At 34.4% G+C, this 20,504-nt stretch overlaps 1 protein-coding gene across 1 annotated transcript in view; it reads left to right on the forward strand.

Moving 5' to 3' along the window:
* The window catches only part of Virma (vir like m6A methyltransferase associated), a 65,611-nt gene that overhangs the window by 10,969 nt on the left and 34,138 nt on the right, over positions 1–20,504 (forward strand). Inside the window, exons 3-8 of the mRNA XM_026383403.2 lie at positions 5,263–5,349; positions 6,881–6,929; positions 8,781–8,949; positions 12,167–12,289; positions 13,253–13,525; positions 15,396–16,536. Of these exons, the coding sequence (XP_026239188.1) occupies positions 5,263–5,349; positions 6,881–6,929; positions 8,781–8,949; positions 12,167–12,289; positions 13,253–13,525; positions 15,396–16,536 (1,842 nt within the window). The remainder of the gene's footprint in view (positions 1–5,262; positions 5,350–6,880; positions 6,930–8,780; positions 8,950–12,166; positions 12,290–13,252; positions 13,526–15,395; positions 16,537–20,504) is intronic.

Genomic DNA, 20,504 nt, shown 5'->3' on the forward strand with positions numbered 1-20,504 from the left:
ATTTTTAAAAATTTATCCTTTTTTTAAAAAAGTTGGTAGAAATGCATTTACATTTTCCAAAATATTATGGGATAACATAATCAAGTATATAAAGTGTTTTTTTTTTTGTGGGGGGGGGTATTTGGGATTGAACTCAGGGGCACTTGACCACTGAGTCACATCCCTAGCCCTATTTTGTATTTTATTTAGAGACAGGGTCTCACTGAGTTCCTTAGTGCCTTGCTTTTGCTGAGGCTGGCTTTTTTTTTGCGATTCTCTTGTCTCAGCCTCCCAAGCCAGCAGGATTGCAGGCGTGTGCAAACCATGCCCAGCAATAAAGTATTTTTAACTTTACTTTAAAAAAAAAATTTTTTTTATTGTTGTAGATGGACAGAATGCCTTTATATTATTTATTTATTTTTATATAGTGCTTAGGATTAAACCCAGTGCCTCACACCTGCTAGGCAAGTGCTCTGCCACTGAGCTACAGCCCTAGCCCTTTAATTTGACTTTTTCCTTGAAAATAACTAAGAATTAGTTTAAATATTTAGAAATGTATTTTTAACGCATTATTTAAATTTTTTTGTGATGCCAGTTTTTACAACTCAGTGATCTTCTTAGTTCAGTACATGTATCTTTTTATAAATGAGTAGCTTCAAATGAGCCATTAATTGTAATTACTAAGTAATTATTTGGTACTTTCTCTTTCTTAGGTTCTGTGGGAATTAAAATGTAAGACCATCATCCTGACATGGAGATACAAATAACTTTAACAACCGACAAAAACAGAGAACTTAACATGAATCATTATTTTAATACATGGATTAGAGTTATAAGCCACATTTTGGCTGTAGGAACATGAATATATATAATAAATATATCTTACATGCATTTTTAATATAGCCTAGATATTAGTTTCATGTGTCAATACCACATTCCATTCTATAGATACTATGGGTAGCTCAATTTCTGTTACATAAAAGAGTTATACCTACTATTTCATGGTTTTAAGGGACAGAATCAAAATTAAAGGCTTATTTCTTCCTGTGAAAAATAGTTATTTTCTTACAGAAATAGTCATAAAATCTTCAGAAGTACTATTCAAAAATTAAAACATAAAAATAAAATGGGCATATTTAATGTTTTTAAAGAGAATTCATTGTTATTCACTTTTTATATTTTTTCACTAAAAAGAAATTAAAACTCATGTTTTCCTGTACATTTCTTCCTACTTTTCTTATCACATGTAGAATGTAAGAGAGGGTAATGATAGCATATACCACAGTTTTGTTTAATTATAATGCTTTTGACCAAGAAAGGTTTATTAGTTATGTATTGTTCTTTAACAAATAACTGCAGTTTTTTACAGTCTGAAACAGTAAAAATTTATTTTATTATATTGTTTTTGAGGGTCAGGAGTTGTAGGGGCTTAGCTGGCTCAGGTTCCCTCCTGAAGTTGTAGTCAAGATTCAGGTCAGAGCTACAGTCTTGCCTACAGTTTTAGAAGATTTGAGTGAGACTGGAGAGTTTGCTTAGAAACTCACTTGTGGGCTGGGGATGTGGCTCAAGCGGTAGCACGCTCACCTGGCATGCGTGCGGCCCGGGTTCGATCCTCACCACCACATACAAACAAAGATGTTGTGTCCGCTAAAAACTAAAAAATAAATATTAAAAAAAAAAAGAGTCAATGGGCAATTAAAAAAAAGAAAAGAAACTCACTTGTGTGCTTGCTAAGAGATCCACCCCATGGGGACCCATTCTTATCACGTCATGACATGGCTTCTTCCAGGAATGATCCAAAAGTGAGAGAGCGGGCTCAGGAAGTGTGTTTTATAACTTAGTATTAGAACTGAAACTATAGCTTTTACCATATTCTGTTGGTTACATACTGTAGGACAGTGTGGAAAGGGACTCTCCAGGTTGTGAATACTAGGAAATGGGCCATCTTGGAAGTTGGCCACCATAGCAGGCAAAATTGATTTCTGTCATTAGCTGCAATGGATATGAATATTTATTACATTGCACCACTGTGCCTGGAGACATTTCTTTCTTTCTTTTTTTTGAGACAAAGGGAAAAAAAAGATTTATTGCTTTGCCAGCAAAGGAGAAACACAGGGGACTCCTGTCCTAAAGGCTGTGATTCTGCCCATCATCAGGAACAGGGGGCTTTTATAGAGGTGATTCATGGGCTACATTCCTCCACATGTTCTCTGTTGGAGTTGTGATTGACTTCTTAATTTGGGAGATAGTCATTCTGAGATTTTCCAGTACCATACCCAAAGTCTGGATTGCTTCGTTCCTGTGGTAGGTGTACACTCAAGGACAGATAAATCTGCCTAAAATGGGAAAGAAGGTAATCCTGTTTCCCCTGATATTAGGGATGGGAGAGATTAGGAAGACAGGAAGAGAAAGAAACATGTTCATTTTAAAATAAGTTGCAGTGGCAGAGCAGCAAGGGCTGTATTCAAAGAATAATGTAGACCACTATTATAAGAACATTGTAGAACATTTCCCCTGGTGTATCACCAGGAAATAGAAAGGAAGGTCCTGTTCCAGGAGTAGGGAACATGGCTAGGTGACTAATTTGACATTATTTTAAGTAACAGGTATCATTTGTGTAGGACAAATTCAGGGCTGAAGGCTGCCCAAGTGGGAAGTCCATGTGCCAGTCCTCCTGTGTTTTGGTGTGGTCTCTATGGCTGGCCCAGGCTGATATTCAAACCTGCAGGGCTGCCAAGTGAGGTGAGAGCAGTGGAAAGGCAGAATTGATAGCCAAGCCTGCTTCTTCCAGGAGTCTTTTGCATAAATCCTGTGTGCTCCAGCACACTTTTATGGTAGAGATTCTTGGAACTGATATTCTGGGTTAAGTGTCTTTGTTTTTAATCCTTAGAGATGCTGCCAAGTTGTATTCCAATGGGGGAGTCCATTTTACTCTGTCTTAACCAATTATAAATGTCATTTATCTTTGCCAGTTTGGTAGATGAGAAATTATATTAATGACTAAATCGTCACTTTTTGGGAAGAGGCACCAGTCCTCAGAGAGGGACTAGATCTTTTTTTTTTTTTTGTTTTTGTTTTTGTTTTTTAAAGAGAGAGTGTGAGAGAGAGAGAGAGAGAGAGAGAGAGAGAGAGAGAGAGAGAATTTTTAATATTTATTTTTTAGTTCTCGGCGGACACAACATCTTTGTTGGTATGTGGTGCTGAGGATCGAACCCCGGCCGCACGCATGCCAGGCGAGCGCGCTACCGCTTGAGCCACATCCCCAGCCCCGGGACTAGATCTTAATATGTAGAGAGAAACTACTGAGCATGAGTCCTGGTAGGCCAGCTATTTTCTCCTGGCTCATAGCCTGGATTCTTACCTAGGGCAGATACATTGACACCTTTATGCCTATGCCAACTATGTGGCATCTTCATCTTTCTGTCCTATGCATGATGGCACATCCAAGTGGACTTCTTACCCACATCTACCACTGCTGGTTTCTAACCACACTGCCTTCTGGTGTTTACACCACAGTTACATGTCTGCTAGTAGTTAGCTGTGGCTAGATGCCATTTCATGGTCTAGCCATACTATGGAATACATTTTGACCTTAATAGTGTTGCTGAAAGCTCAGTCCTTGTCTCCGATGCCAATCCAATAATGAGAACACGGTTTTGAGAAAAAAGAAAAAGAAGGTTTATTGCTTTGCTAGCAAAGAAGAACACAGGGACTCCTGTCCCAATGGTTATATATACCATATCTTTTATATCAGCAGCACAACAGGGGTCTTTTAAAGAGGTAACTCAAAGGCTACATTCCAAGTGTTCTCTTGTTGTTTTTTTTTTTTTTTTTTTTGGTATTGGGGATTAAACCCTACCCTACTACTGAGCTACACTTCAGAGTCTTGAGACAGAGTCTTGTTAAGTTTCTAAGGCTGGCTGGTCTGCAACTTGTGATTCTCCTGCCTCAGGTTTCCAACGTAGCTAGGATTATAGGCCTGTGCCACCACAACTGTCTTCCATATTTGATTCTTTACATTGTTTTTCAGTGCCTAAGACCTGAGCCTTTGGGAGCTCAAAAGTTTTTTCTTAAGACATTGGAGGCCGTGGTCTAGTATAAAGAGGAAATATAGGAGGAAGACAGTAGAGTTGCTAGACACATAGTGGTTGAATTCAAGTAAAATAAATGTATGCTGTTGCTTTGACTCTATCCTTTTTTGTATTTTTGTTTGTTTTATAGTATATGAGTACTTTTATAGTGTTAAGTATTATTTGATTATATGATTTATAATAGCTGCATTGATTTGACAGTCCTTTGATAATGGGACCATTAGATGATTTTTAGTTTTGAAATTATAGGTAATAGCATGTTAACATGCTTTTGAAAAAAGTCTTTGATTGATATCAGTATTTTCATAGAAATATTCTAGATTATGTCAAATGATAAGAATTTTTTTTCAGATTTCTGAATTTTATTGCCATATTGCCTTTCAGAATGATTGTACCTGTTTGTACTTCTATCAGAAGTTCATGAAGGAATCATTTTTGTAGTACTTTTTTATGCAAATGAACAATAAAGCATGTGATGTTTAAAATCAAAATTTTAGTTGAGCCTAAGGAATTTCAGTCAAGGGTGCTATGATATAGTATCTTTTACATTAAGTATAAGAAGATTTTAGTCTAATACAAATTAAAGAGGATTTAATCTTAACTATAAAATCTACCAAAAAAGAGAAAACTCAAAATTGGAAAATTGTTACTATACAAATTTTAATTTAGGCTTTATAATTCTTTTTGCTGATAAACAGAACACTAGATGTCACAATAATTATCTTTAAACACATTAAAACTTGAAATATTTAAGGTAATTACCAAGTAGCAAATGAAAAATGATTCAAATAATCTGGATTTTGATGATTAAAATTTTATCTTTAATATTTGTTTGTTTATTGGGATTAAACCCAGTGGCACTTTACCATTGAGCAACATTGAGAGAGGGTCTTGTTAAGTTCCTAAGGCTAGCCTTGAATTTGTGGTCCTCTTGCCAGGTCACTGGGATTACAGGTATACGCCACTATACCAGGACTATTTTTAATAATAAAGTGAACAGTTGGTTACTTGAATTGAATATGAATAGATTTCATTAAATACCATAGTTAACTGTGTACTTTTGTTACTTAAACCTTAGGATATTATGTCCTAATTCTAGGATTGCTCTTAACTTTGTACTTGATGTATTTTTATTTTAATATAGAACTAATTGTTAGAAAGGCTGATATTTGTACCTTTTTTTCATTCACAGGGAGACATCTCCGCACACATTTCAGTTAGACTTATTCTTCAACAATGTAAGCAAACCAAGTGCCCCAGTTTTTGATAGGTTGGGAAGGTATGTACCTGCTAGGTAATTTCATCAGGAATTCAGGAGTTAATAAGCAAAATGTTTTCATTCTTTAGATGGGATAAAAGCCCTTTTCTGGTGGTAGACCTGCATTCTAGGATTAATTTTTATTGATTGATAATACAAAGGAAATGTCAAATTTCTAAGAAGATGTTGAGTTGACAGAATAAAATTTTATATGTGTGAAACATTAGCCACCTTTTGTTTACTTTTTACTTGTACATGCATTTCTTATACACATGCTACTATCATGATTTGTTAGTCATTTAATTTGGGAAAGATTGCTTTTTAAAAAAAAATTTTTTTTAGTTGTCAATGAACTTTATTTTGTTTATTTATATGCAGTGCTGAGAATCGAACCCAGTACCTCACACATTGCTAGGCAAGCACTCTACCAATGAGCAACAATCCCAGCCCAGAAAGATTGCTTTAAAGAAGTTAAATAGCAAATGAGAGCTATTATTTTGAGGGCGTCTTTTATGTCATACTACTGCACAATTTGAAATTCTGTAGTAACATTTTGGGAAATGAGACTTGGGATTATTTAATACATGCTAGATATTATTAGCAATGGTTGTTAACATGTCTGCAATCAAATTGATCATTGAGTGGGTTTATTTAGAACTCACTTTTAAAGATCAATAAAGTAAAAAAAAAATTAAGGCAGTTTAAAAATGGAAAATTTTCTCTTCCTCTCTGGAATTGGAAGCTTCTTCCACCTCATTTTTTTTTTAATTGCTCCTTTTCATTTATTATGAAGTTGATAATTTAACCTTTTTTTCCTCGATTCTCTTTTTTATCGTATTGCTAGAGATTGAACTTAGGTCATTGTGCATGTTAGGCAAGCACCCTACCACCTATCTGTTCTCTGTCTGACCTATTTAAAAAAAAAATATATATATATATATTTATAATATTTATTTATATATTTAGTTGTAGATAGACACAATATCTATATTTCATTTATTTACTTTTTTTTGATGTGGTGTTGAACCACAATTCCAGCCCCTGCCTGACCTATTTTTAAACGACAGGAAATCAAGATAATCTAAATAGCTATTTTTTCATAAAGTAGGATGTTTTTATGTCAGTACTTAATTGATAAAAAAAGATTGTTTGCTGTCTTTTTGGTTCTGGAAATTGAACTGTTGGCTTTATGTATGTTAAGCGTGCATTCTACACTAAACTGCCCCCAGCCCTAGAGTGATTAAAATTTTTCTTCCTAGTAGACGTTTTTTTAAAAGACTGTAATGGAGTAGCTATCTACTCTAGCTGTACGTTACAGTCACCTTGAGTGCTTGTAAAAATACCCAAAGTCAATTAAACCAGTCCATGGAAATATGATTTATACTTTTTCTTGATGAAGTTTTTGGGGCAGCAAATAAATTTTGTGATTTATTGAATCCAAACAAAAATATATTATTTGGTTATATTCAGATAGTCAAATTTGGAAAGATTTCTTCATGGTCTGTGATGTTCAGTATTTGAACCTGTATATTTATTTCTATTCTTTTGGCAGCCTGGAATATGATGAGAATACATCTATCATCTTTAGACCCAATTCAAAGGTAATTGTGGAAGTCAGTTTTCACTTTGTTACTGCTGTTTGTTCTCATTTTCATTCACAGTTTTTGATTGAAATAAATCAGTGATACAGAATTTGGTTCTAGTGCTGTACAATGTCATTTCTTGTCTGTGTCCTTTTGTATTCTGAAGTTGTTTTAAAATGGAGCAAAAACATTACAATGTCCTTCTCTACCTAAAGAGTCTAAGAGTCTTTCTTCCCTTAATTTTATATTTGAGTCTGAAGAGGCCAGCATTTGTGCCTTTTTTTTTCTTCTTCTTCTTTTTTTTAATATTTATTTTTTAGTTGTAGTTAGGCACAACTATTTATTTATGTGGTGCTGAGGATTGAACCCAGTGCCTCTCACATGCGAGGCAAGGGCTCTACCACTGAGCCACAACCCCAACCCTCCCCCTTTTTTGTTTTTTAATATTTTTTTAGTTGCCTTTTCTTTTATTTAGATGGGCAGGTTCAGCAGATACAAACAGATAAGTTAATAGACATATTGAACCTTAAATAAGGTCTTTTTTAAAAAATACATTCTTCGTTTTTATTCCTTATGTACTAGAAGTACGTCTTGTTTCTTTATATGCCAAATGCCATTCTAGAAGCATCTAATAGAAGTTAAATGCAAAAATAATAGTGATTTTCTAAGGGACTCCTCAACTTACTGTTTGATTTTGGGGGAATGGGTAGATTAAAAATTACGTTTAGATTAAAAATTATCTTCCTTATGTGTTTATCTTCCTTTAAATGGGATTTCTGTTTAGAGTTGCTATCAATCCCTGGGTATAGTCTTTGAGCCTTTCCCCAGTTTTCTGTACAATTTACTAAGGAGAATAATAATTTTTTTCTTCATTATTTGCCTTCAGAAGGGGCTTCAGTGATACTTATTACTTCATTTTACCCATTATGGTGAGGTTGAAAGAGAATTCATAAGCCAAGAGTTTTGGTTTCTTTTTTTGGCACCAGGGATAGAACCCACTGAAAACCACATCCCCAACCCTTTTTATATTTCATTTTGAGACAGGGGCTTGCTGAGTTGCTTAGGGCCTTGCTAAGTTGCTGAGACTGGCTTTGAACTTGTGATCCTCCTGCCTTAGCCTCCTGAGCTGCTGGGATTACAAGTGTGCGCCACTGTGCCCAGAGAGGGGTATTGATTTCTAATGAAGATTCTTTCAACACTCTGTTTGTTAAAAAGAAATGATAATGTTTGTTTTGACCACCTCTAATATTTACTGTGATCATCTAGCAGTTAATGTAGATAAGCTCTGAAAAGCAAAGTTGCTAATTTTGTTTTATAAGGAAAGATTGAAAAGTTAATGGCATTGGTAAAGTCTGATCTTAGGAGAAATTTTCTTTTTAAAAACAATTTGTTTAATGTCTCTGGATAGCCATACTTTTTAAGTACAATGTGGGCACATACAATATACCTCTGGATATAATTTGGGCATTTAAGAAGAATGCTGTACGTTTGTATGGACTTTATTTTTGAGACTAAGCACAAAAAAAATGTATCTCTGTGGCCCCTGTAGCTATTGGTTTAGTTTGTTAGTTAGCAATAATTCCCACTTAATTTCATTTTCATTGCTCTTTGTTGAGAGTCTGGTTATACTTTTGAATACGTCTAACAAAATGTATAGGACTGGAGATGTATAGTCTTAGGATAGGTTTAGATATAGAAACCCTAGAGTGCTACATAAAAACTGCCTCTGGGTGAATTTTGCTAATATGAAATTTTGCATCTTTAGCATATTGTAGGGTCTTTAGTTGAACCATAAAGTAATTTGATTTCAGTTTACTTCTGGCATATTAAAACATCAATTTGAATTATTTCTCCTATCCCCTCAATCAGGTGAATACTGATGGTCTGGTGTTAAGGGGCTGGTATAATTGTCTGACTCTGGCAATATATGGATCAGTGGATAGAGTGATAAGTCATGACAGAGACTCACCTCCACCTCCACCTCCACCACCACCACCACCCCAGCCACAGCCAAGTTTGAAAAGGAATCCAAAACATGGTGAGAATTTAAATTCACTTGCCATTGAACAAGTCTGTTACAGTAAGAAAAGCTAATTCAAAGAGTGTCTTGATCAAGACAGAAGTGCCTTGATCCTTGCCTAAGACTTGGCAAGATGCCCATCTCCTGTTCTTTACTGTAAGAATTTATTTTAATGTCAAAGTTCTTTTTTTTTCTTTTTCTTTTTTTGTAGTTTTAGATGGACAGCATGTCTTTATTTGATTTGTTTATTTTTATGTGGTGCTAAAAATTGAACCCAGTGCCTTACACATGCTAGGCAAGTGCTCTGTCACTGAGCTACAGTTGTAGCCCTTAAAGTTCTTATTTTTTTCCTCTACTTATAAGCTTTTAAAGTTGTTGGAAGGATATTCCATTTAAAATGTCAGTGATAGTGCAATCTAGTAACTCTTCTTTTCTTTTTCTTTTTTTTTCCAACAAAACTACCTCTACAAGAATTAAAGAATAGTTAGGAAATTTGCTGTGTATTCCTGAAATCCTTACATTAATGGAATTTTTTTTCAGGAGTGCAGTATAAGTTTGTTTGAATAGATTAATCTTAATAACTAATGCAGATTTCCCCCCTTTTAAGAATCATTAACTGGGCTGGAGATGTGGCTCAAGCAGTAGCGCGCTCGCCTGGCATGCGCGCGGCCCGGGTTTGATCCTCAGCACCACATACCAACAAAGATGTTGTGTACGCCGAGAACTAAGAAAAATAAATAAATATTAAAAAAAAAAAAAAGAATCATTAACTGGAAAGAAAAATAAGAACTTCAGTACACTTTAGTTAGGCAGCAGGACTCATGTACCACAGTGTCTTTTCTGCTTACTTTGATGTTAATTACTATATGGAGTTGAAATTAAATTCAGGAATACATTTTGAAATTATAATCGAGGCCATGGGAAAATTTTTTGCTTTAAAATTAGTGTTTTATAAGCTCAATTAAAATAGTCTTTGTCTTTATGCTGATATAATAGTGTGGTGTGAGCTGTTTTTCTCATGGTGGTCGCACATTGTACTTTTTATATCTCTTTTATCTTACCTGCTATGTACAGTTAATCTTTTACTTTTTCTTTTCTTTCTTTCATTCTTAGTTTTTTTTAATCAGAGCTTTATGGTTATACGTAGTAGTTGGGTTCATCCCAACAATCTCATACATGCATGGAAATTGATTTCAGTTCATGAATCCCCCCCTTTCCTCCTGTCTTCCCCTCTACTTTTTCTTTTAATCCTTTACTCTTCTATGCTCCTTTTTTTTTTTTTTTTTACCAGATTGTGAACTCCTTCTGAACAGAAAATATGTTCACTTATAATTAAGTCTTTAAAAGCCTTACCATTTCTGCAATATGTATACGGGGTAAAAATGGGAGTGCATAACCCACTTGAATCAAAGTGTGAAATATGCTATATCAAGAACTATGTAATGTTTTGAACAACCAACAATTTAAAAAAAAGAAAGTAAAAATGCACTAAAAAAAAAAATAAATAAAAGCCTTACCATAGTGTCTTATATATATAGTGGCAACTCTAAAATTTTATTATTTACTGACATTTTAAAAATGTAATACATAAGCTCATATATTTTATTTTAAAACCTATTTTATTTTTATTTTTTGGTACTGTGCTTTATCATCGAGCTATATCCCAGTCCTTTTTATTTTTTATTTTGAGTTGCTGAGGGTCTTGCTAAGTTGCTGAGTGAGGCTGGCCTTGACTTTGTGATCTTCCTGCCTTAGCCTCCCAAGTTGCTGGGATTACAGGTGTGCACTACTGCACCTGGAAAAATTTCAATTCAAATTTTTTAATTTTTAAAAATTGATGCATACAAATTGTATATATGAGGTACTATGAGATGTTTTGATACATGTTTGTATTATGTGATGTTCGAATGTTCAAACATTCTATCAAATGCTTATCACTTGTTTAAGATGAGAAAATTCAAAATCCTTCTAGTTTTAAAAAGTATATATAGTACATTATGATCATCTGTAGTACTATACAATAGAATGTTAGAACTTTTTTCTTCCATCTAACTGTATATATATATACATATATATATATATGTAAATATATGTTTTAAATTTTTTACATTGAAATAATTATAGACTCATAGGAGGTTGCAAAGAAATGTATGAGAACTCCTGTATGCTCTTTAGCCTCACCTAATGTTAACACCTTTTATAATCATAGTGTACTATCAAAACTAGAAAATTGGCATTGCTGCAACCTGTAGAGCTTGTTCAGACTTTATCATTTAGACTGTGTTTGTGTGTCCCCCACTCTGCAATTTTATGTCAGGTAGCAAGCTTTGTATGATCACCACCAGAATCAAAATACTCCTTTACCGCCATCATAAGATGTCCTTGTGATGGCTCTTTAATGGTTGAGCCCATCTTCCCATTTTTAAACTTTGGCAACAACTGATCTGTTTTTCATATCTGTAATTATATCACAAATGTTCCATAAATGGGATTATACAGTATCTTTTTGAGTTGAATTTTCTTTTTTTTTCAGTATTGGGGGTTGAATTTAGGGCTTTGCTTATGCTGAGCACATGCTCACTGAGCTATACCCAGAGCCCTAAGATTAACTCTATTCAGCATAATTTCCTTAAGAATTGTCCACTTGATTGCACGTATTGATATTGATAGTTTGTTCTATTTTTTCAACTGATTAGTGTTACATAGTATGGATATAGTAGTTTTTTTTGTCCTCTCCCTTTTTCATTTTTTTTAAATTTGTTTTTATTTACTCTTCAGTTTTTTTTTTTTTTTTTTAGGGTGCTGGAGTTTGAACCCAGGTCTTGCCCTAAGTACATGCTTTATTACTGATCAATACTCCAGCCCATACCACAGTTTATTTAACTTTTCACCATTTAAGGACGTTTGAGAGTAGATTCTAATTTTCAGCTGTTACAAATGAAGTTCAACATTTGTGTACATTTTCCTGCATTAAAATAGTTATAACTATAGTTATTCATTTTTCTGGGATTATGCCCAAGAGTATATATATTATATTTTGGAATATGGGAAGTTGGAAATTCTAATATTACCAATATAAATTAGCAAAATTCTTGTTAAGATTGCATGAAGAAAAAGTTAATATCAATAAATTCTGAAGAGGAAAAATATGAATGATGAAAAACATTTTTCATGCTTTCATTTCACTATACTTTAATAATTTGAAGGTGTCTTTCTCTATCCAATAAAACCTTAGCTGAAGGTGAGAAAGAAGATCAGTTTAATGGAAGCCCTCCAAGACCACAGCCAAGGGGACCAAGAACTCCTCCAGGACCTCCTCCACCTGATGATGATGAAGATGATCCTATGCCTTTGCCAGGTATGAATAAAATCAGTACTAAGAAGTCTCCATTTAGAGTTAATTAATGCTTTATAATTAAAGGAAAGAAATTATATGCTGACCTCAATTATTTTCTCCCTTTCTTTCATCCTGCTCAGTATTGTGTTTTTCTGTTGGCATATGAACTTGTTAAAAAAAAAAACAAAAAAGTTAATTCATTTGAAGCTATATCAGTATTCCTTTGAAAATAAAGTGATAATGTGCTGTAATGTATGTACAGATAAGTACCAATTAAAAATAAGTAGTGTGTATCAGAAGAGATAAAAATCTATAAAGTTACCTAAAGGATAAAAAGAAAAGGATTAGCATATGAATATAAAATAGTAAACTTTATTAATTCTCACTTTATGATATTGTACAATGTGTCGTCATACCCCGTCCCCCGCCAAATACTGGAGATTGAACCCACTGGTACTTAACTACTGAGCCACACACCCGGCCCTTTTGATTTTTTATTTTGAGACAGGGTCTCACTAAGATGCTGAGGCTGGCGTTGAACTTATTATGATCCTCTTATTTTGGCCTCCTGAGTTGCTGGGATTATAGGTGTGTGCCACCATGCCTGGCACAATGTATACTCTTTTTTTCTTATTAATATGGTATTTATTTGTCTTCCCTCTGTCAAACCCTGAGCCAACCACTTTCCCCAGACTCTTAATATCTTTTAAAAGCAAGTAATTCTGCCACTTTTTTAAAAAAAATTTATGTGGATACAATATCTTTATTTTATATTTATGTGGTGCTGAGGATTGAACCCAGTGCCTTGTGCATGCTAGGTGAGTGCTCTACCACTGAGTCACAACCCCAACCCAATTCTTCTACTTTTTAAAAAGATTTTTTTGAACTAAATCATCCCAAATGTCATTGAGTAGTTGTGGTATCCAGTGCCTCATGTTATTTAAACTATTAATCTGTCTTAAATCTTTTTTTTTTTTTTTCCAGTGTCTGGTGACAAGGAAGAGGATGCTCCCCATAGAGAAGATTACTTTGAGCCCATTTCTCCTGATCGAAATTCTGTTCCTCAGGAAGGTCAATATTCTGATGAAGGAGAAGTAGAAGAGGAACAACAAGAAGAAGGAGAAGATGATGAAGATGATGTGGATGTAGAGGAAGAAGAGGATGAGGATGAGGATGATCGACATACAGTAGATAGTATCCCTGAGGAGGAAGAAGAAGATGAAGAAGAAGAAGGTGAAGAGGATGAAGAAGGTGAAGGTGGGACTTTTTGATTTTATGTACTTGAAACTATATGTCTTTTTAAGTAGTGCATGAAGATTTATAGCAAAGATATGTGGGTTTCAAGAAACCCAAATGTTAGGTATCTAAGCCCCAAGATAGAACTATAAATGAAATTTTCATCATTTTTATGTCTACTTTATTCTCTGTCAATTAACTGTTGACAGCTTTAATCTCTGTTTAACCAGCCTAAACTGCTTACCTTTGTCAGTCACATTTCCAGTTTCCTGGCAAAGAGATTCTGTTTGGCTTGCTATGATATGAGTTGCCCCTTGATGCCATCAGCTCTGGCCAGGGAAACAGTGTCATGTAGTAAATACATGATAGTTAGGATTTGACAGCTGCTTTCAGAGTAAGGAGTGGTGTTGTAAACTGGATGGAATTCTTAAAGATGTTTGGCACATAGACATTTTAACAAAACACTACATTATTTTTAGAAATGTAGGGGTGAATTGAGGGGTGAATTGAAATTTAGGGGTGAATTAAATTTAGGTGTAATTGAGATTTCAGTTACTCAAGGACATATGGTAAAATGATTCAGTTCTTTAGTTAGGTTTTATTTTTCCTTTGAAAGCCAAAAATGAGAGATATTTGAGTTAATTGATTCTTAATTTGTCCTGTAAATGTTATATGTAATGTTAATACAGTTGTGCAAAATGACAGATAACCTGCTGTGACTTTTTCCTACAATAATAAGGGTGAGGGTCATTTCAGAATCATAGACCTTTTTACAAAATACACATGTAATTTGATTATTGAGTGATGCTTTTCTTAGTTTCCCTCATTCCCTGATTATCAAATAATATTTTTACATTTACTGGCAAATAAATTTCAACCAGTACTTTTCTTAATCTGAACAATTTGGCAGAGGAGGTGAAAGAATGAGGCTAGTTAATTTTTAATATGAGATATTTGGCTTATTCTTAGAACAAGACCCCGAATAGGCCTTTATCTTTTCAGATAGCATGTATTAATAAGGTTTTAAGCAAAGGAATGCCAAAGTCGGCAGGAGAAATTCTCTGGAAATGTTTTCTTTCTTGAGCCATTATTGCTCATTTCCATTTACCATAGCCAGGGAATAGTAGTGTTAGAAATTAAAACCAACAAGTTTTCTGTTTTTAGTTTTGTTTTATTTGACTTAGAGGAAAAAGCTGCACTTGCCATGATAAGAAAGCTTTATTTTGGCAAAGCTGAATATTTTAAATGAATAAATTTTCCATAACAATATGACATAGACCTAGCAAACTGTGTGACAGACAAATATAGAAAAGTAAACATTCAGGAAGATGAAATATAAAAAACTAATATTTTTCTGAAAACATTTAATTTAACCTTATGATTATGGTATTAAATGTATTTATCTTTAATAATGTTTGTGTACTGTTTGCTTTTTTCATCTTAAAGTAATCTCTCAAGAAGGCAAGCTTAATTTTTTCTCTCCTGAGGTATTTCTAATTTTATTTTTTAAATTTTTTTTTAGTTGTTGATGGGCTTTATTGTCTTTATTTTTATGTGGTGCTGAGGATTGAACCCAGTGCTTCATGCATGCTAGGCGAGTACGCTACCACTGAGCCACAACCCCAGTCCCTCTAATTTTATTTCTGTGAGGCAAAGTTATCTGTTACAGAGTTTATTTTAAAACTGAACATTTATAATAGGGGAGTTTGCTTTATCCTACTAGAAATTATGAAATTTGGCAGTTGTTAAGAGTGGGTGCAGAATTTGGTTTTGTTCAGCAAATTATGAATTCTTGTTGTTTGCCATACTATAAACTTTTTTTGATCTGCCAAAATTTATGCATTAAACAGCAAAGATGTGATACTTACATATTATATAAACTAATTTTCAGGTGATGATGGTTATGAACAAATTTCCAGTGATGAAGATGGAATTGCTGACTTGGAACGTGAAACATTTAAGTATCCAAACTTTGATGTCGAGTACACTGCTGAAGACTTAGCTTCTGTTCCTCCTATGACATATGATCCATACGACAGGGAGTTAGTACCGCTGTTATACTTCAGCTGTCCGTACAAGACTACTTTTGAAATTGAAATCAGTAGAATGAAGGATCAAGGCCCAGATAAAGAAAACTCTGGGGCAATAGAAGCCTCAGTTAAGTTAACTGAACTGTTAGATTTGTATCGGGAAGACAGAGGTGCAAAATGGGTAACAGCTTTAGAAGAAATTCCAAGTTTGATAATAAAAGGATTAAGCTATTTGCAATTGAAAAACACAAAACAAGACTGCCTTGGTCAGTTGGTAGACTGGACAATGCAAGCTTTAAATTTACAAGTAGCCTTTCGCCAACCCATTGCCTTAAATGTTCGGCAGCTGAAAGCTGGGACTAAATTAGTGTCCTCACTAGCAGAATGTGGGGCTCAAGGAGTCACGGGACTGCTGCAAGCTGGAGTGATCAGTGTGTTATTTGAGCTCCTCTTTGCTGATCATGTTTCATCTTCTCTTAAGTTAAATGCTTTTAAAGCTTTGGACAGTGTCATTAGTATGACAGAAGGAATGGAAGTTTTTTTAAGAGGTAGGCAGAATGAAAAAAGTGGCTATCAGAAACTTCTAGAGCTTATACTTTTAGATCAGACTGTGCGGGTTGTCACTGCTGGTTCGGCTATTCTTCAAAAATGCCATTTCTATGAAATCTTGTCAGAGATTAAAAGACTTGGTGACCATTTAGCAGAGAAGACTTCATCTGTTCCTAACCACAGTGAAACTGATCATGACACAGATGCTGGACTTGAGAGAACAAACCCAGAATATGAAAATGAGGTAGAAACTTCTATGGACATGGATCTTTTGGAATCCTCAAATATAAGTGAAGGGGAAATAGAAAAGCTAATTAACCTCCTAGAAGAAGTTTTTCATCTAATGGAAACGGCACCTCATACAATGATCCAACCTCCTGTTAAGTCTTTCCCAACGATGGCACGGATTACTGGACCTCCAGAGAGAGATGATCCATACCCTGTTCTCTTTAGGTGAGATATAATTGTTTTGGGGAAATACATTTGACAAATCATTTAAGGCAATTTTATGTAGCAATTTTTAGAATATCTTTTTGTAGGTATGTGTATCAAAGTAGATATTCAATACTGAACTGAAATATGTTGTGTTAGTACTTAAAGCAGACTTAGGAACATAAGTGAAAGATAGTACATAATTAACAGTGATATTTTATAAGCACATCTATGAGAAAAATAAATGAGGAACTACTGAGTTGCTTCTGGAAAGATGCTAGAAAGACATAATGTAGGAAGGAGAGACCTTTTCTGTGAAACCCTTTGTTCCCTATTACTCTAATACACTTATATTATATTCTAATTAAAGTTAAAATTTTATTTTGCTAACTTAATTTTTTAGTCCTGGTTGAAGACATCTTCAGGGTTCTATAACTGTTTGTGCCATGTACCTTTCTACTTACCTCTAGTTGATACAATTTTACCATTGTTAGCACCAGCCTCCAACAATGGGTTTTTTGTTTTAACTTTTGAGGCTTACTTTTTTTGCATTTTGCTTATAAATAAATTTCTAACCAACATAAAAATGGCATTTTTATTATACTTTATTATTTCTGGGATTAGTTATTGTCTTGATTTGGGACGAAGTTCACTACCAGGAAAGGGATCCCTGTCCACTTTGAAATCTGTACCTATCCATTCCTGGGTTTAGCTGAAGCTGTAAGAGTTTGTCCTTTTGAGTTCCCTCAAAGCATAAGTTGTGTCAAAGTCTTGGATGCAGGTTCTTTGTTTGAGAGGTTATCCTAGGAAACAAATGTATGAGAAAAATAAGGTAAGGGAGAAGAGAAAAGACAGGAAAGGAGGTATTTTTAAACTTATTGGCTTTAGAGAAAGCTCTGAGAAAGAAAGGTAGAGAGGCCCAAAGTGAATACTTATTGTTAGCCCACAGACTGAATAGAGAAGGTCAGTGATGCAACCTTGGGGAGCAGTAGTATGCAGGGTAGGAGTTTAGGGAGGATATGTAGAAGGAATAAAAAGGTAAAATGAGAACTAGGAAAGAGTGTTGCCCTGAAAACTGAGGAAGAAGGTAGTTTTGGGAAACAGTGAAGTGTATGTTGTGTCAAATTCAGTGGAGGATTTCAGAAAATAAGGACAGGAAATCATGTAATAAATATTACAATATAGATTGCAATTGGAACTTGGGCAAAATCAGCTTAATGTAGTAGTGGGAGAGGAAGTATGAAGAGTCACTGTGAAATGAGGATGTGAAAGCAGTCTAGGTTACTGTTTTGAGGACCTTGGCTAAGAGGGAAAGTTAAGAAATGAGAGACAGCAGCCAGAAAGGGATTCTTGGGTCAAAAAGAAAGATTTGTAGTTTTTTAGGAGTTGGAGAACATATTTGTAGACTGAGAAGAGTGATATTTAAAGTTAGGAAAGAGGGAGATATAATTTGATACAGGAGTAGGAGATGTTAATTGCTAATGCAAGTTTTGGTCGGAGGCAAAGTCAAAGAGTACAGATATGGGCGTTTAATTTTAGAGAGGAGAAAGGAAGCCTTTTGAGAATGCAAATATAGTTACATTGTAGTGTTTGAGATAATAAAGGAATTGTGGCACTTCTTATTAATAACTTCAGTTTTAATGAAATAGGATGTGAAGTCATGCATTGAGGGTGACTAAGGGTAGGAAATATAGGTGCTGCTTTCAGTCACAGAAGAGAAACTAGTAATTAACTGCTTATTAAATGTTATTTTCCCTATACCTGGAGGAGATATGTTTTCATATCAAACTAGAGAAGACTAAGGCTTTGAATGCTGTGCTAAGGAATTTGAATTGTATTTTTAGAAATGGGAAGATTTGAATATTTTGGAATAGCAGATCTGATTAAAGTAGTGTTCTAAATTTTTATGTTTCCAGATATATTGCAGTTGAAGAGAATTTAGAGTTATTCGGTAAATAAACTAGTCTGAAGATTCTAAATATGAGGTATTAAGTACTAGGACTAATATAGTGGCACTTACCAGGAATGAAAGGACAAATATTATGCTTATTATCAAGAGTTGTGGGACTGGGGCTGTAGCTCAGTAGTAGAGCACTTGCCTAACATGTGAAGCACTGGGTTTGATCCTCAGCACCACATAAAAATAAATAAAATAAAGGTATTGTGTCCATCTACAACTAAAAAAAATTTATATATAAACAGAACAATGACTAGGACTTAGCATTGGGATCTTGTAGACAAAAGAGAAAGTGGAAAGTAGCTAACAATTTTGAGGTCTCTAGTTAAGGAGACCTTAGTTAAACTCTAGTTAAGGAACTGTGCTTTCATTGACATAAACTGGCAAATTAAGAGGAAGGCTGAATTTTTAAAGGTGGATAATTGAATTTTGGAGGGATTAGTTTGAAGTGATAACAAGGCTTTAACAACCTTGGGAAGTTGACACCTTTTTGGTGTCCCCAAGATCAACCCGAGGATTTTTTTAGGAGGACTCCTAGAACTTAGCATGTAGTTGTATTCAGCAAAGGATCCGAAACACAATTTGTCTAGGAATAAGGTGACACAATAAGAGTCACAAAGGGCCTGCTTAATTCCCTCAACAACAGGTGTGACAACAAATGTGAAATATTGTCCAGGCTTTTAAAGAAATATAATTTTTAATTGACAAATTATTGTATGTGTTGTATATGTTAATGAGGTATAATATAGATATATGTACACAGTGTGGAATGATTACATCAAGCTAATTGGCATCCAGGCTTTTTGTTGTGAGATAGCCATGCAGTCATTCATGGTAGCTACCGTGTACTAGAATTCTAGATTCTCAGAAGGAAAGCAGGTATTCAGCTTAAATCATATTGTTGCATAAATAAACACAGTAAGCGGTTCTTAACAGTTTGACAGCATAGGATCTGTCCAGAATTCAAGTTTCTATGTGCTGGAAAGGGCCATCCTGAAAAGCAGGTTTTTCTAAGGATGAGCAGTCTAAGTCCTGCTGTGTTAACTATTTCTGAATGGTCCTTAAGATAGTTAAAGATATACACTTAGAATAATTCTGGAGTTTTGTCTTCTTCAGAGTTCTATTTGAGTTTGTGGTAATCAGTCAGCTGGGTGGTGTTTATTATTACCAGCAACATGATATTTAACAAATTATTGATCATGATATGTATCGTCACAAAAATCATGATGGAAATATAATATCATAGAAGCCTGAGCAATAACAGAATTGAAGAATCAGTTTTAGCTTACACACACACACACACACACACACACACACACACACACACATATACCTTTATTTTATTTGTATATTTTTATGTGGTGCTGAGGATTGAACCCAACAAAATAAATTCTGGTCTTTGTTTGGTTTTTTTTTTTTTTTTTTTGCAGTACAGGGTAATTGAACCCAGGGCTACACAAATGCTTTACCACTGAGCTGTGCCCCAACCCACTAAATTCTGGTTTCCCTCCCTCCCTTTCTTTCTTTCTTTCTTTCTGTTGTAGAGGGTCATAAAATACTTTTATTTATTTGTTTATTTTTATGTGGTGCTGGAGATCGAACCCAGTGCCTCACGCATTCTAGGCAAGTGCTCTATAACTGAGCCACAACTCCAGCCCCAAAATTCTGGTCTTTAATCTACTTGTTACAGTTGTTTACAGAAATTGTTCTGTCACCATTTGCAGTAACTAAAAATGTAGAGTCAGACTTTCAAATAATTTTAGCATTCAAAAAATTAGCAATTTTTTTGTGACTCGGAATTACAAACTTAACATTAAGCAAATCTTCTTTTGTAACTAAGAGATGTTTTGTTAGACCCCCCCCCCCCCATTTTTTAATTTTTGGGAAAAAATGCCTTTAAAAATGTTTTAGAATCATTTTTAAGTTTTATTTTGAAAAGGTTGATTTTAGAAGAGTTTAAGCCTGGTAGGGCCTATAAGTAAGGAAGGAAATTCATACAGATAAGGAACCTGATGCTCGAAAGAAATTGTCA

Source organism: Urocitellus parryii, chromosome 7, assembly GCF_045843805.1.
Source record: "Urocitellus parryii isolate mUroPar1 chromosome 7, mUroPar1.hap1, whole genome shotgun sequence".
In the NCBI taxonomy this organism is placed as follows: Eukaryota; Metazoa; Chordata; class Mammalia; order Rodentia; family Sciuridae; genus Urocitellus; species Urocitellus parryii.